The 14,415-nt window shown below is 52.7% G+C and overlaps 2 protein-coding genes across 2 annotated transcripts; one reads left to right on the top strand and one right to left on the bottom strand.

The window, feature by feature from the left end:
* Positions 1-37: 37 nt before the first annotated feature.
* Positions 38-8,362, bottom strand: INTS15 (integrator complex subunit 15). The gene is made up of 6 exons (XM_065850700.2): positions 8,146-8,362; positions 6,997-7,218; positions 5,576-5,741; positions 3,226-3,753; positions 1,426-1,465; positions 38-802 (listed from the first exon to the last, which is right to left on the bottom strand). The coding sequence occupies exons 1-6, from the start codon at positions 8,335-8,337 to the stop codon at positions 595-597; spliced, it is 1,356 nt and encodes a 451-aa protein (XP_065706772.1). The 5' UTR covers positions 8,338-8,362; the 3' UTR covers positions 38-594.
* Positions 8,363-10,830: 2,468 nt separating this feature from the next.
* Positions 10,831-14,087, top strand: LOC136108716 (deoxyribonuclease-1-like). Its single transcript, XM_065850801.2, has 8 exons — positions 10,831-10,977; positions 11,607-11,695; positions 11,862-11,945; positions 12,091-12,206; positions 12,991-13,103; positions 13,402-13,559; positions 13,638-13,734; positions 14,007-14,087. Exons 1-8 carry the CDS (start codon positions 10,831-10,833, stop codon positions 14,058-14,060), a joined length of 858 nt encoding a protein of 285 aa, XP_065706873.1. The 3' UTR covers positions 14,061-14,087.
* The last annotated feature ends 328 nt before the right edge of the window (positions 14,088-14,415 follow it).

Here is a 14,415-nt window from a genome sequence, read left to right as displayed (position 1 = left end):
TAGACCTTATTGCTTTTTGAGAGATAAAGCAGCCAAGTTATTTTATGCTTCTTAAATTGTTTCCTTTAATAGGAAGTGTTGCTTTACTCTACCTTGTGCTTCTGAAACAAACATTTGTGTTCCAAAAATATACAGTGTACACATACTCTGTTGCTATAGATACAAACATTTACAAAGAAAGGAGCAGGCTGGAGTGGACTAGCTGGAAAAATCTCACGCTTCTGCCTTTGACCCTCCTAGAGCAAGATGAGCTGGGCAACCAGATCTGGGCTACTGAAAAATACATGATTGAGAAAATACACACGTGCTGATTACATGAAACAACGTGGGTCAAAAAAATTTCCACACGCTGCAGAGGTTTGGAGTTTCTGTTGCCTTTTCCCACCCTCTCCTTTCATCCCTATGATCTGCCTCCATATCCACATCCGGCATCCCCATCGATTGTGTTCTCCCTGCTGCCAACAGCTGATCCCTCACACGGGCATCACTCAGTTTTACACCAACGAGGAAAATGTGGTTCCCGAGACATTTGGTTTCATCTGCAAGGCTTCCTCAAACTACGGGAAACCGGGTACACTGTACAGTCTTGGCATTTTAGCGGATAGGCCGGTATGGGAATGTCATTCCTGGGATGAACGTTTGTACGGGGTGAGCCGGGAGCGCCGGGTGAGCCGGGAGTGCAGGGTGCGTGGCGTGTGCGGGGTAGCCCAGAGGAGGAGTATGGATGTGAGGATAAAATCCCGGTGGCAGAGCGCCATGGGTTGGTTGCTGTACTGGACCAGAGATCACCAGCTGCAGCAAGCTGTGGAGAGAAATTCAGAGGCATAAGGATTATTCAGAAGGCTTTTGTTGTGGCTGTCCCTGGCCTGCAAGGGCCCAGCTCTAAGGACAATTTACAACCAACACACAGCACTGCTGAGAGGCAAGAGGACAGTGACTCTACTATGCTTTTACAGCTTCCACCACCCTCTTCTTCCTTTCTTCTTAAAAAAAAAAAATAAATAAAACCACCAAAAAAACCCACAACCAACCAACCCAGCCCACACTTGCAAAGAAGCAAGAAGCAAAGTGCAGTTAAGCTTAGGGTCAGGTAAAACAAGCTGGGACATGGGGAAGGGACAACTGTGGGGCACGTTCCATGCTGTAAGGACATTTTCCCTTTCTGTGCATCTGTTCTAACAGAGGCAGGGCAAGATCATCTGTGTGGTGGGAGTCACTAAAGTCTCCTCCAGTCAAGAGTCCAGCACGGGAGGGAAGCAGCAGCCAGCACTATCACCTTCATCCTTGTGCTAAACCATGTCTGAATAAAGGCCAATTTCCAGAAAGTATACACAAATTTTTAGAAGATCTTTTGTCTCAACAGCCCTCAAATGCGTGTCTTGGGATATGCACCAAAATAAACACAGCTGTGGAAAGGTCTCTTACTTGTTATGCGGCAGCCTGGAGCACACAGTTCTCAAGTCATCTGAAAGAGGACAGAAGATATAACAATAAGGGCAAAGCAGAAATTAAAGCAATTTTCCTCTGCACTCTCCTTTCTAGGAAGGTCAGATTACTGAAAAAGCTCCAGTCATCAACAGATCCAGAATCCCACTCTCAGACCAAACCCTTCCATAGAAGAGAAAATGTTTCTCCATCTCACCAGTTACTACCCCAGCATTCCACATAGGCACTTTATTGTATGTTCAACACTTAACCTACGCTGCCATATGGAAAACACAGCTTCATTTCAAGGCAGACAGAGTCTTAGTATAGAATTTGCAATACCACCATAGTACCAAGAAGTAGCTAAAACATAGGTAATACAAGGTTTGACTCCACCCACTGAACATGGCATTTATTATGAGAAAGGCACCAGGTCAAAGCAATGCAAAGCTTACCTAATACCTGTTTTGTATTAGTTTGGGGTTTTTTTAAACAATTCTGGCATAAAGAAAAGGTTTCTTGTTTGTTGTGGTTTGTTGAGTTGTTGTTTGATTGCTTTGTTTTTCTGAGGTCTATCAACTAGAAATTGCACCTTTTTACCATCTCCAAACCTCTGCTAAAGCAGAATAGATAAAACAAAGGTATTTAACAACATATTCTGCTCCTGGAGTTCTTTCAGGAACAGCCTGAGAACAAACTTCTGCCTTTGTTGATAAACACATCCCCAAAACACTGAAATAACTGGTATTTTAGCAGCTACTTACACTGAACTACCTTTCACTTCTACACAAGTGCTCAGGTGAGCAGCTAAGAAAAAACACACCCAAAACAAGCCATCAGCTAAAAAATTTCCACTTTTCTGCCTGTTCTTATTACACCCAGAGCTACTTTACCAAAGATGAGCCAGAAGAACACTGAGATTTGACCAGCAGCACCGGTTCAGCCAGGGCAAAGCCCCAGTCACCTCCTTAGGCAGAGGCCACTCTCTGCAGCCAGGGTCTGCACTAACTGCTCTGGCTGTTAGGAAGATCTAAACCTTCTGGTCACACTAAAAATCACGCATTTTCAAGAGAGCATATCAAGAAAACAGTATGTTTGGGTGACCCTGTGCTGTACTGAGGCATTTCCCATTTTCACCTCTGCAAGTTTTTAGAGAAAAAATGGTTTCGGCAACAGGAAAGACTGATGAGAGCCACGTTAGCAGGCTTCTTTACTAAGTTTAACTGAAATCACACACACCGTAATGGGGTCTCATTACAGGAGAGCTGAAGGGCCAGAAGTTCCAGATGAATAGTTCTTGTTTGCTTTTCAAATTCCTTGTCTAGCACACCCACCCCATGGTTCATCTGCTTCACAGTCTTTCCTCCAGCAGGCAAACTCACAGAAGTCAAATTGAAGCACAATTAAACAGTGCTTTTTAAATAGCTACAAACAATTGTAAGGGGCTCAAATTTGTCCCCGTGCTGGGTGCCCAGATATAACCCCCTTGTGCACACTGGAAGGTAGAAGATCAGTTCTTGAGCTCTGCAAAGCAACACACCAGTCACCTGCATCAACGATCTTGCCTCTCCTACTCTCCATGGAGTTATTTTTCCCAAATTATTAATATTTCATGCACTATTGCTTCCTACTAGCAGCCAACTACTACTTCTGATGTGAACACATTGATTGTGGGGGACTACGGTGGGTCTGTGGATTCCCTGACGCTCTCCTCATCCCCAAACTCCCTCGTACGACATCAACACAGGGGAGGAAAATAATTCTGTGCTAAGGTCTCTGCCAGCCCCACCGACAACATACCTCGAGTGCACAGGAGTGCTCCTGATGCCATGGCCACTTGCAAAGCCTGAGCCAGTCTGTCTAGAGCCAGTTCAATCTCTTTGGATGCATTGAGAGGATTGAGTTCATCAGACAGTCTGTTAATTTCCTCAACGAGCGGAACGATGTGGTCAAAGGGTACAAGCCCCAGGCGCCCATAAAGGTTCTTCTCCGTTAAATGCCCCTGAAGCATCATAAGAACCTGCAGGACACTTAGATGCAGTTTTGAGTACAGCTGATGGCAATCTCTGTCTTCTCCTGAAGCTGAGTCCTTGGCAATTTTGCTGGGGGGATGTCCATTTGAGAGGGAGGCTTTCTTCTTCCTTTTATAAGCCAAGGGGGCCTTCACGCACCAACGGATCAGTCCAGTCAGCGGGGTGAGCTCTAAAAACCCTATTGGCAGGTTGGCTGCAATAGGAGTGTTTAGAAACGTGATGAGGATCAAGCGGGGGTCTTCAAAGATCCAGGAAACAATCAACTCGAGCAGATCCGAAGGAGGGATGAGGTCATCTGAAGATAGGAAAGGTATTACTGAGTAGGCCAAGCCTTGCACTGGAGCACAGGACAGCAGTCTTTAATTAATCTCTCACACACACCCCTCCCACGCTGTCACAAATACAATTTCACAACGTCCCCAACTTCACTGTTTTTTTAAAGACACCAAAGTTAGGTGCTCATGTGTCCCACGGAAGACACAACCATGTTCCTGACAACTTCACCTTCTCCACCACCAAAAGCCAACATTTATCCCCTTTCCCAGCAAAGCTGCTTTTGTCATTTTCCTTCTCTCCCACCCATCCCCTGCTCACTTTCTCCTCTAAACTGTCTCAATTTATCCCTTGCCACAGGAAGTACAATGGGGAAGGAAATAAGAAAGACTTGTTGGCACTTCTTTCTCCTTAACCCAGTCATTCTACTAATTTCCTTTACGACTTACCTAAACAAGTATGTCTTTGTGGAAAAACTTAACAACACAATCACCTGACAGGTAAAGGATTATAAGATTATGTAAAGCTTCAAGTGAGAAGTGAAATGTGGTCATGAACTGAAGCTTCAGTAAAGACAAGAGAAATATTGACTTCACATCATCCCATCACAGGGTCAGGTCACTGGATTGAGCCACATACTTTTGTTGCGAGTTGTGTACGGCATCAACAAAGGGCTCAGCACAGAACTATCTAGTCAGGTCTTCTGTAGTGACTTATATGAAAACACACCTGGACTACAGAATTACTACTATGCACTGAGTACAGAATTGGTATTTTCCAGTTTTTAGCTTTTTCCAAGACCTCTCAGTATCACAGATAGTGGTGTTTGTGTGATCAACTCCTGTCCTCAGGACATGGTGGAAACTGCCCAGTTACAGATCACTCTTTGAAAAGCAAACTTCCCTTTCTTGTGTCACCAATAACACTTCAAACTAAGGGATTAAAAAAGTTACTTCCTATAATTCATGTTATTTCCTTTCCAACATACCTTTTAATTAGCTGGATGGATTTCCAAGTGGTTGCACTAAACAGGCATTAAATATGGAGGAAGACTATGCTATAAGCTCTACCAAACACTTTAAAAGAAAAAAAAAAAAAAAAAGAAGCCTGCACCTCTCTCTCTCACTAATACCACACTGCTTATCTGGAGAAGACTGCGCAAAATATTTCTTTTATTGATAACAAATAGGATTTGCTTTTTTGGATGATGTTGTTATTTAGTGCAGGGTTGTTTCCTAGTCTACCATGAGCTCTCCATCTGTCTCGCTGAGGAAAGATAAATCGATCTTAAGACACCTACACGTTTCTAGTGTCTGAGCAACAACCACCCGAGACAGGTTGTACCACCAGCTGGTCACATGTGCAGTTAAAGAATGCACCAGGGGTATGCTGTTGATAGTGTTTCTTGTCACCACTCAACAGAAATGTTGCTCAGCTTGGAAACATTCCAAATTTGTGATTCCCCCCTTTTTGGAAGGAGTCAGACTGACAGACAGCCCCAAGTCTATCTGCTGGGTAGGTGACACATAATAAGGAGGCCAAACTCCCCAGCCCAGGCAGATCAGCTTTCACACCTAGAACTGCTCAATCAATAAGGTCCCCGTGTCCTCTGCCCTCTGTGGAGGACGCTCCCCTTTGTGTCAGGTGTTACCTGCCTGCTTCTCCAGCAAAGACTCTCCCTTCAGCCATTGCCTGGTTATTTTTATTCTCACCACAGTGACACATGATGCAACAGCCACACGAGCATCTTTAGAATTTCAGCAGTTAATTCGCTTGCAACAGTTAATCTGTGTTGTGTTATTCAGCGTCTCTTACTTGGAAAGACACAGCTTGGAAACACTCACCTGAAGAGAGGTCATAGAGCGCTGTGACGGAGGTAATGAACTGGCAGCAGAAGCGAGGGCTGGCACTGAAGATCTGCTTCAGGGTTTGGATGGAGCCTGGCACCAAGTTGCAGTAGTCATCGACCAGGGCCCGGGCCAGCCTCACACAGTACACAGCCGGGGTTCGCTGCAGGGGTGCGGGACAGCACACAAGGAAAAGCAGATTAAACCAAATCACAGAAAGTTCTACAGAGTTGGCGTAAAGTTTATGTCACCCAAACACTCTGCCTGCCCACTTTGCCCAGCCGTTTCGCTGTTTCAACATTTGTGTTTCCACTTTCCCAAAATCAAAGAGTGCTTTCTCTCTCTCTGCACGTCAAAGATACTCTTAGACAGAACTAAAATTACTATTTCACAATATTAAAATAGATGTGATATTTTGTGTTTACAATATCTGTAGTTTGAAGTTAAAACCTTTTACATCAATATTTTGACTTAGAGATTTTTTTTACTACTTCAGTGATGTAGTCCTGTAGTTCAACTAGTTCAGTACTAAAACAACTAGCTCAGTAACCTCTCGGTTACACTTAACATTTTTAATATGGAAAAATTCTGTGCAATCCTCATGTCACTTCAAAGCTTTGACCTGCAAAATAATATACCACCTTCTGCTATCCAGGTGACATCCCCTCCTCCTTTGTCAAGGCTCACAGCTGGGAAAAGAGGGACTCCACAGAACCTGTACTGATCCGCCTCCTGTCACCCTTCCCTCCCAGCACAGCCATTCTGTGCTGCTCCTTGTGTAAAGCAGGTGACTTCTGCACATCTCACAAAGGCACTGGGAACAAAGATGCACTTCCCAAGGCCTATGTTGGGAAATCTCAATGGGAAAAGAGGAGATATAGGAGATCCTGATATACTGTGTTCACAGATTTAAACACCAGATACAGGTATTTTGTGCCCAAATGTCAAGAGAGAGGTCTGCCTCTTGTGCCATGAGGGACAGTTTACTTTCCAAACTCCAGAGGTGGCTTCTTTGGGCAATGTGACCACAAACTGCCCTAGTTTTGCTCCCTGTGTCAGTCAAACACTCCACTGATCCCTTTTGACATGCTGAGGTTGGGTGGAGGAAAAAAAAAATTCAATAAAACTTTCACCCATGGTAAAAAAACCACCATGTTTTCTTCCGCCAGTGCAGCACGCAAATTGATCGGCAAAAGCTCTACCTTTATTCCTGAAGCAAAGGAATAGACACGAGCACAGACGTGGCATGAATGCAGCTGCAGCAGCCAGCTGTTGTAGCATCTTAAACTCCCACGGAGCAGCAGCTGACTGCAACCAGCTGCCACCAACCGTAAGGCGACACCCTGCCTCATGCATGCCCATCACAACACACTCCCAAACTCCTTCCCCAGACTGCCCTGCCTGCCCAAAAGCTGTACCTGCAGCCAGAAGGCAGCACATTCCAGAACAGGAACCCTGCACACAGCCACTGCCATGGAAACCAGCTTTCCTAGTAAAGCCATCCTGTTGTCATCCGCTTTATTTCCTTGAGGGCTGAAGAGAGATGAGAAAATGATCTGCCGGACCGAATCCTTGGTTTGCTCTTGGAAATAATTGCACATGATATCAAGGAGCTGAAGTTCCTGAAGTGAATTCAATCTCTGAAAGAAAACAAATGCAAAGCTGCAAAATATACTGGGGCTCTTGAAGAACAAAAAGCTGCTTTGATGAAAGACAGGGACAGTAAAAGCTGAGAGCTTCCCTCAGGCATTAGAAACTCAATATTTATGTATAGCACACATATTAAACCTTCCTGAACCACCACTGCGCCTACCTTTTTAAACAGAAAAGCTCTAGGTTGCATTTGAATACCTGGATGCCCAAGGCTGGTGCTTGCTGTACCATCAAGCGCTGCCCACAAACTGAAAGATCTATAGCAACACTGGAGTGAAAAATATATCTTCCCTCTCCAAATAACAGCACTAAGGGCACCTCCAGGCAGCCCTGGGGGAGGTGTCACAGCCAGGCCCAGCAGCCCACTGGGCCACAGGCCCACACTCCACGACATTCAGCAGCAGCCGTGGTTTCTGGTTGCTGCTCTCTGGGAGGTCCCCGTTCAGCTCCAGCCCACACACAGCCATCTGAAAACCCTGGCACTGCTCGGCTGCAGCACTGTGGGGCCACAGGCAAACCCCAGGGGCCACAGGCCCCACCACACCTCTGTCTGGGAGAACAAAGTCCTGTCCTGTCCAGTCCGTCGGGGCCTTGCCCTCTCAGACAAAAAGCACCATCACCAGTCCCCAGGGACCCTGTCTTCCCGAAACCCTGGCGTCCTGCAGCAGCCCTCACAGGGACCCCGTCCCGAGCTCTCGTGGCCTCGGCCTCCATCACCCCTCCCTAGAGCTTCGTTCAGCCTCCTACGCCTTACGTGCCCGCAGGAGCACCAGCCCTCAGGGCCTACCCTGCTCCCCGGGGCCCGCCCGGCTTCCCCGGGGCCGCGGCCTCCAGCAGCCCCCTCCGAGCCCCCGTCCGCTGTCCGAGAGCCCCCGCCAGTCGTCGCCTCCCAACCGCCCCGCGGTGGGGCCCACCTTGGGCGGAGCGCCGCGCTCCTTGGGCACCTGGAACAGGAACTCCTCCAGCAGCTCGGCGGGGCCCTTGTCGACGAGGGGCAGCGGGGCGCTTTGCAGCTGGCTGCTGAAGTAGATGTCCAGGTGGTACAGCACCTCCTTGGCGGCGCTCAGCGCGTCCCGCCGCAGCAGCGAGTGCCGAATGTCACTCATGGCTCCGACCCCACCGAGAGCGGGTCCCCCCCGTCCCTCCCCTCCCCTCTCCTCCCCGTGTCCCTCCGGCCCGGCCCCGCTCGGCGCGGCCTCCCTCAGCGGCGGAGGCGCTGCGCGGACGGGCGCTACGGCAGCCGGCGCAGGACAAAAAGGAGCCAGCCGCGCCCGCCGCCGCCAGCGGCCCCTGGCGGCCCCGCCCAGAACGGCGCTGAGCCTCGGAGTGGCCTGGCCTTGCGGGGGGTCCTTGCTGGGGGCGGGGGAGGTTGGACCCGGAGCTGATCTGGGAGGTCTTGGCCCGGGAGGGAACTGGCCCTGAGGGGATCTTGGCATGGGGAGAGCCAGGGGCTAGCCCTTGGGGGGCCTCGGCCCCAGGGGGTTCTTGCTCTGGGCGGGGTCTTGGCCTGGGAGCTCTGGCCTTTGGGGGTCTTGGCCCACGGGGGTCTGACCCTGGAGGGCCTGACCTTGGGGAGCTACAGCCCCACTAGAGGTTCACCCTGCTCCCGCTGTGGGGGGCAGCGTGCAGGCCCTGGTGTGCTCTGGGGAGCCTGTCCCCACAGTGGGGCTGGCAGGGCCCCCCTGCCCCTGGGAGCACTGTGTGCTGCTGGCACGGCCCCTTGGGAACCACAGCAGCTGCCTCGGGAGGCCGGGGAGCGCAGGGACATAAGCCAAGGCCACCGCGGCAGGGCCGGGGCGAGCAGGGGCTGTGCAGGGCTGTGGCTGGCCCGAGGTGACCTGCTGGGGGGCTGTCTGGGGACAGGCACTGCAGCAGGGTCCTGTCGTTTTTCAGGACTCCTGCCTTGGTTCCACAGCCAAAGACCAAAGCTGGTGAGGCTGTGCTGGGATGCACCGGCTGTGCTCAGCCCCCAATGCAGGGCACCCCTGAGCCCCAGCACATTTGCCTGAAAACAGCTCGTTGGAAATGTGGAGTGCTGGATGGGAACAGTTGGTGAAATAAACACGTTTTAAGAGACATTATGGCTGGTGATACGAGTGAGAGCTGTCCACACCCTGTATTAGAAAGCTGCCATTCCCCATGAGGGGTCTCTGGGATTCGCTTACACCTTGCAGACCTCTTGTCAGCATTTTTATCAATTCATACACATTCTCGGCCTTACCTGTGGCGGGAGGTGTTGCAACTGTTTGAAAGAGTTGTTTTTTCAGCTGAGTAGATCTTAATGAAAAATGCCATTTGGAGCCTGTGGCCTTGCACGCTCCTTGGCTGGACGACCGCTTGGCAAGGTGAGCACGTCCCTCCCCATAAATGCAGGTGCAGCTCCTTCCCCTTCCAGAGACCGCAGACGACACCAAAGGTATGTCTCACTCCCCTCTCCTACCATGCCCCAGGAGCTCACTCCCCTCTCCAATATAATTTTCTCCAGCTCAGCTTAATTTTGCCAAGATGCTCTGCCAAGGCCAAGCTCAGGCACAGCTCACAAGCACCATCCCTGCAGAGGTGGCTGTGTCCCCTGGGAGCAGAGGGGACTCATGAGGCTTTGGGCAGTTTGTAGCGTGACCAAATGATAGCATTATCAAATCGTGGCACTACCGAATGGCTGCATTACCAGCTGGAGGGGCTGCGGCGTTGCAGATGGTAGCGTTTTCAGCCACAGCAAGAGTGCAAGAGGGGAAAGGTGAGGATTTAACTAGAGCGGCTGCCCCAGGAGAAAAAGTCCAGGGGCAGCTAGCCCTTCCCCAGGTCAGGTGTGCTAAAAGCCGGGGGTGTTTGTGGGTCTTACTGGGGCTCCCGGCAGGACTAGGATTTCAGGACGCCTGGGCTTGGGCAGGGCTCACGTCGCAGTCGCTGGTGAAATATTACCCCGGGGAGCTGAGCGCCATGGGAAATACTTCCCAAATGCTTTTCTGCATGGGTCAGAGCCACTGCGCTGCCTCGGTGGAGGGTCCTGGGGGACTCCAGCCTGGGTGAGGATGAGGCAGGGACTGTGCTGGGGGACAGGCGGGGAGGACACACCAGGTGAGGATGTTCCAGGCAGGGTAAGAGCTGTGGAGGGGTGGGAATCCATCCCTTCCTTGCTCTGTGCCAGCACAGCTGCTATTGGGTCTTTTGGGTCTTCGATGCAGACCTGGGGATGGGTGGGAGAGGGACAAGCCAAGGGACCTTTGTGTCCTCAGCCGCTGCCACCCACCCTGGCCAGGAGAGGTGTCCGGGCTGAGTGCGGTGAATGAGGAAGTGACTTCTCTGCGTCGCTGTGAAATGGCATTTGCTCCTTTGCCAGTGAATTACCTGCTCTGGCCTCATGAGCAGCCTGCCCCTCCTCCAGAAGGGACAGGCAGGATGAGGTCCCACGTGAGGCAGGAGCTGGATGGCTGGACAGGAGTGCACCATACTCGTGTCCCGTTGGTTCTCTGGAAAACCAATGCCTCCCAGCAAAACCAGTATGGCCAGTGGGAATACCCTGGCCACTCTTGTTATCTGTGACAAATCCCCCTGCCAGCCAGGGAGGCTGAGCCCATCCCTGCCCCTATGCACGCAGGATGAAATCCTCAAAGCTGGTACTGTTGCTGCTGGTTGCAGCTCTCCTGCTGCATGTAGCCACCATGCTGAAGATCAGCGCCTTCAACATCAAGACATTCGGGGACAGCAAGATGTCCAACCAGACTACAGCAGATATCATCGTCTCTGTGAGTGCTGGGGGGAAGGAGAAGTTGTGGCTACTCTTTGGTCTCTGGGATGCAGCCAGCTTGGGGCAGTTGGACACGAGCTTTCTGCAGGAATCTGTCCATCTGTGTGTCCATCCATGCACCCACCCACCCATCAATCCACCTATCCACATCCCCCCATCCATCCACCTGTGTCTCTATCCATCTACCCACCCATCCATCTGTGCATCCATTCACCAATGCCTCTAATCATACATGCCTCCAGCCAGCCAGCCAGCCAGCCAAGCCCCATCCATTCACCCATCTGCTCTTTCCCTGCCATCATCTCCCACCTTGGGCCATTTCCACTCTTGCTGGTCCCCAACCAAGGAGGGTTTATGCTGTTGAGGTTCCTCACTCTGAGCAGCCTGTGACTGAGGAGCTGCTGGGATGGTGGGTGGTAGACAGATGAGTGTTAGAGGGTGCTATGTCACCCCAGGGTCCTTCTAAGCCAGAGCACACTGGCAGAGGAGCTCCCTCCCTGGCTCTGGGGTCCCTGCTGCCCTCCTGTTGCCAAACTGGAGCCTTCACAGCCTAGCCCAGACACCCACAGGTGCCCCCATGAACAGCTCTTGGACACGGGCAAGCAGCTCTGAGCTTGTCCCCCCCAGATCCTGTTGGAGTACGACATCACCTTGGTGCAGGAGGTCCGGGATGCTGACCTGACGGCTGTGAAGAAGCTCATGGACCAGCTGAACAGGTGACCCTGATGGCACAGGGCAGGAGGTGCCAGCAAAGTGGACACTGGGGCAGATCCTGGCCGGCATCTCACTGTGCCAGGGCATCCCCGTCTCAGCTAGAGAGAGCCCAGTGGGTGCTGGGGGCACCGGGACCCTCCTCTCACCCTCTCCACATCTGGCTCCCAGCATGTCCCAGCACCCATACAGCTTCTTGGACAGCATCCCACTGGGTCGGAACAGCTACAAGGAGCAGTATGTCTTCATCTACAGGTAAATGGATGCCACCGGGGTCCAGCATCCCTTGTGTCACCCACTGTGCCCCCGCAGTGGCTCCCGAAGGGTGGTGGGTACCCCCACCTGGAGGCCCTGGCTGTGGCAGGGACAGTGTGGGGGCTGCCCTGTGCTCCTCCCCCAGGTCGGACATGGTCTCCGTGCTGGGAAGCTACTACTACGATGATGGCTGTGAGTCCTGCAGGACCGACACCTTCAGCAGGGAGCCCTTCATCGTTAAGTTCTCCTCACCCACCACACGTGAGCAGAGCTGGCACATGGCAGCATCTCAGCTGGTGTAGGGGGCTGCTTTGACCTGGCATGGGTTGCCCTCCATGCGGGGCTGAGCCTGGAGCTGTGCCTACCAGGTTGGGGTTCACACCCTGGAGCCCAGCTCAGGGGCTCCACTGTGTCCTTCACTGCTGAGGGGTCTTCTCCCACCTGTGGGTGCCCAGAAGTCCTGGGTCACAGCCCAGCACAGCCAGCACTGCCTGTTGTTTCCCTCCATGTGCCATCTCACACCATTGCCTGTCACCTCCCAGCATGCACTGTCTCCAGTTGTGTGCCATCTCACATCTCCAGCTGTTTCCTATCGTGTCCCACATCCCATCACCTGCTACCTTCCGTCTTGGACCATGTCCCACCATCTGCTTCTTATAGTTGCATGCCATCTCCTGTCATGTGCCATCTCCCACCTTGTGCCATCTCCTACTCTGTGCCATCACCTCCACCTCCCCCACAGCTCCCCAGGGCACATACACTCTTCCGTCTCTCTCCCACCCGTCTCTTTCCGAAAACCATGGTGGCTTGAAAGAAAATGGTGGGAAGCAAGCACCAAACCCTGAACCATGTGCAGAGAGATGCAGCTCCCTGTTGGAAATCCCAGCCTGGAGAACGGGCAGACCACAAAAGCCAACACGCGCTTTCCCTCGGCAGCTTTTCCTGGGCAGTAGCTGAGGCTTGCCCTGGGTTGGTCCTCTGGGGTCCCCACTCACTTCCTGGGTGCTGCACCCAAGCTGGGGGCTGATGGACACCTGTTTGGCAGAGGTGGAGGAGTTTGTGATGGTGCCCCTGCACGCCGAGCCCAGCAATGCAGCAGCCGAGATCGATGCGCTCTACGACGTCTACATCGACATTGTCGACAAGTGGGCAACTAATGTAAGGGGCAGCGGGAAGCTCGGCTCCTCCCTGGGGCAGCCAGGCGGGCGGGGGTACGGCCACCACACGTCCCAGTGGCTGTCCTGGGACGGATGTGTCCCATGGGAGATGTCTCATACCCATTGGAGCGGGTGCCACCCTGACAGTGTCCCAGCATGGAGCTGCTGTGTGGCTCTGCTGCCATTCTGGGGGCTGTTCTTCCTGTGCTGGGGAGACCCAGGGGTGTCTGGTAAGATTTTAGGGAGCCATTTGTGCCCCATGAGGTCTGTGGGCAGGGGCACAGCACACTCCCTCACAGAACATCCTCTTCCTGGGTGACTTCAACGCCGGCTGCTCCTATGTGACCAGTGCCCAGTGGCCATCCATCCGCCTGCGCTCCCTCTGTGCTTGTGAGTGGCTCATCCCTGACAGCGCTGACACCACCGTCGCTGACACCACCAGCTGTGCCTATGACCGGTGGGTGCTTCAGCGGTGGGGTGGGGGCTGGCATGAGGGGGACCAGTGGGCTCTGACACCCCCACAATGCCCTGGCAGCATCGTCGCCTGTGGCACTGCCCTGCGCCAAGACATCGAGCCTGGCTCCGCTACCGTCAACAACTTCCAGAAGACTTTCCACCTCCAGATCAAGGATGTGAGTGAGGGGTCAGGGGACACAAGCCCATCAGCACTGGGATCCCACCCACCACACCTCCCAGGAGTGTGGGTGGGCTCCCTGTCCCCCAGGGTGCACCCGAGGGTGACCCAATGTCAATCCCTGCACTGATGCAACGCTCCAGCTGGAGCGTTTTGAGGTCCAGTCTAAATTTTGGGGTTGGAGCAGTGCATTTGGGTCCCAGCCAGCCACAACAGCGTTGGTGGGTCCAGACGAGCTCAGCTGCCTCTCTGCTTTCCTTCCACACCCAGGCATTGGCTGTCAGCGACCATTTCCCAGTGGAGGTGACCCTGAAAGCCCGCTGAGCCCGTCCCTGAGCTGGTAGCTACCAGGACACCCTAGCAGGCACCTGCGTCCCTCGTGGGAGCCCACAGCCCACCAGCACCAGCCAAATAGCCTGCCGTCTCTGCAAGGAGCTGCTCTTCAGAATCTTGTGGGAGTGGGATGCTCTCTGCTTCCATTAAAAAACGAGCCTTTTCCAGCCCTGCAGCTCTGGAGGGAGTGTCCCTTCAGTCCCTCCATCAACTACCTGGGCCTGAGCCCCCTATTCCCCTGCCAGGAACAGCCCCACCAGGGCTGGAGCCAGGGAGGTCCCCAGGGCCAGGGACCCCCTCCTGCCATCAAGAGCCCTGGGTCCACAGGACAGTGTCACTCCCCTCT

This window comes from Patagioenas fasciata, chromosome 15 (genome assembly GCF_037038585.1).
Source record: "Patagioenas fasciata isolate bPatFas1 chromosome 15, bPatFas1.hap1, whole genome shotgun sequence".
Taxonomy (NCBI): Eukaryota; Metazoa; Chordata; class Aves; order Columbiformes; family Columbidae; genus Patagioenas; species Patagioenas fasciata.
The sequence above is the reverse complement of the archived record's forward strand: the minus strand, read 5'-3'. Positions and strand labels throughout refer to the sequence as shown.

Bases quoted from the DNA above. Each gene is read 5' to 3' on its own strand.
- INTS15 (XM_065850700.2), bottom strand. From the start codon at position 8,337: ATGAGTGACATTCGGCACTCGCTGCTGCGGCGGGACGCGCTGAGCGCC. The intron at 3,754-5,575 runs GTGAGTGTTTCC...TCCTATCTTCAG, and splicing joins GCTCTATGACCTCTCTTCAG to ATGACCTCATCCCTCCTTCG. The intron at 803-1,425 runs GTAAGAGACCTT...TTCTCTCCACAG, and splicing joins TCCAGGCTGCCGCATAACAA to CTTGCTGCAGCTGGTGATCT.
- LOC136108716 (XM_065850801.2), top strand. From the start codon at position 10,831: ATGAAATCCTCAAAGCTGGTACTGTTGCTGCTGGTTGCAGCTCTCCTG. The intron at 11,946-12,090 runs GTAAATGGATGC...CTCCTCCCCCAG, and splicing joins CAGTATGTCTTCATCTACAG to GTCGGACATGGTCTCCGTGC. The intron at 13,560-13,637 runs GTGGGTGCTTCA...ATGCCCTGGCAG, and splicing joins ACCAGCTGTGCCTATGACCG to CATCGTCGCCTGTGGCACTG.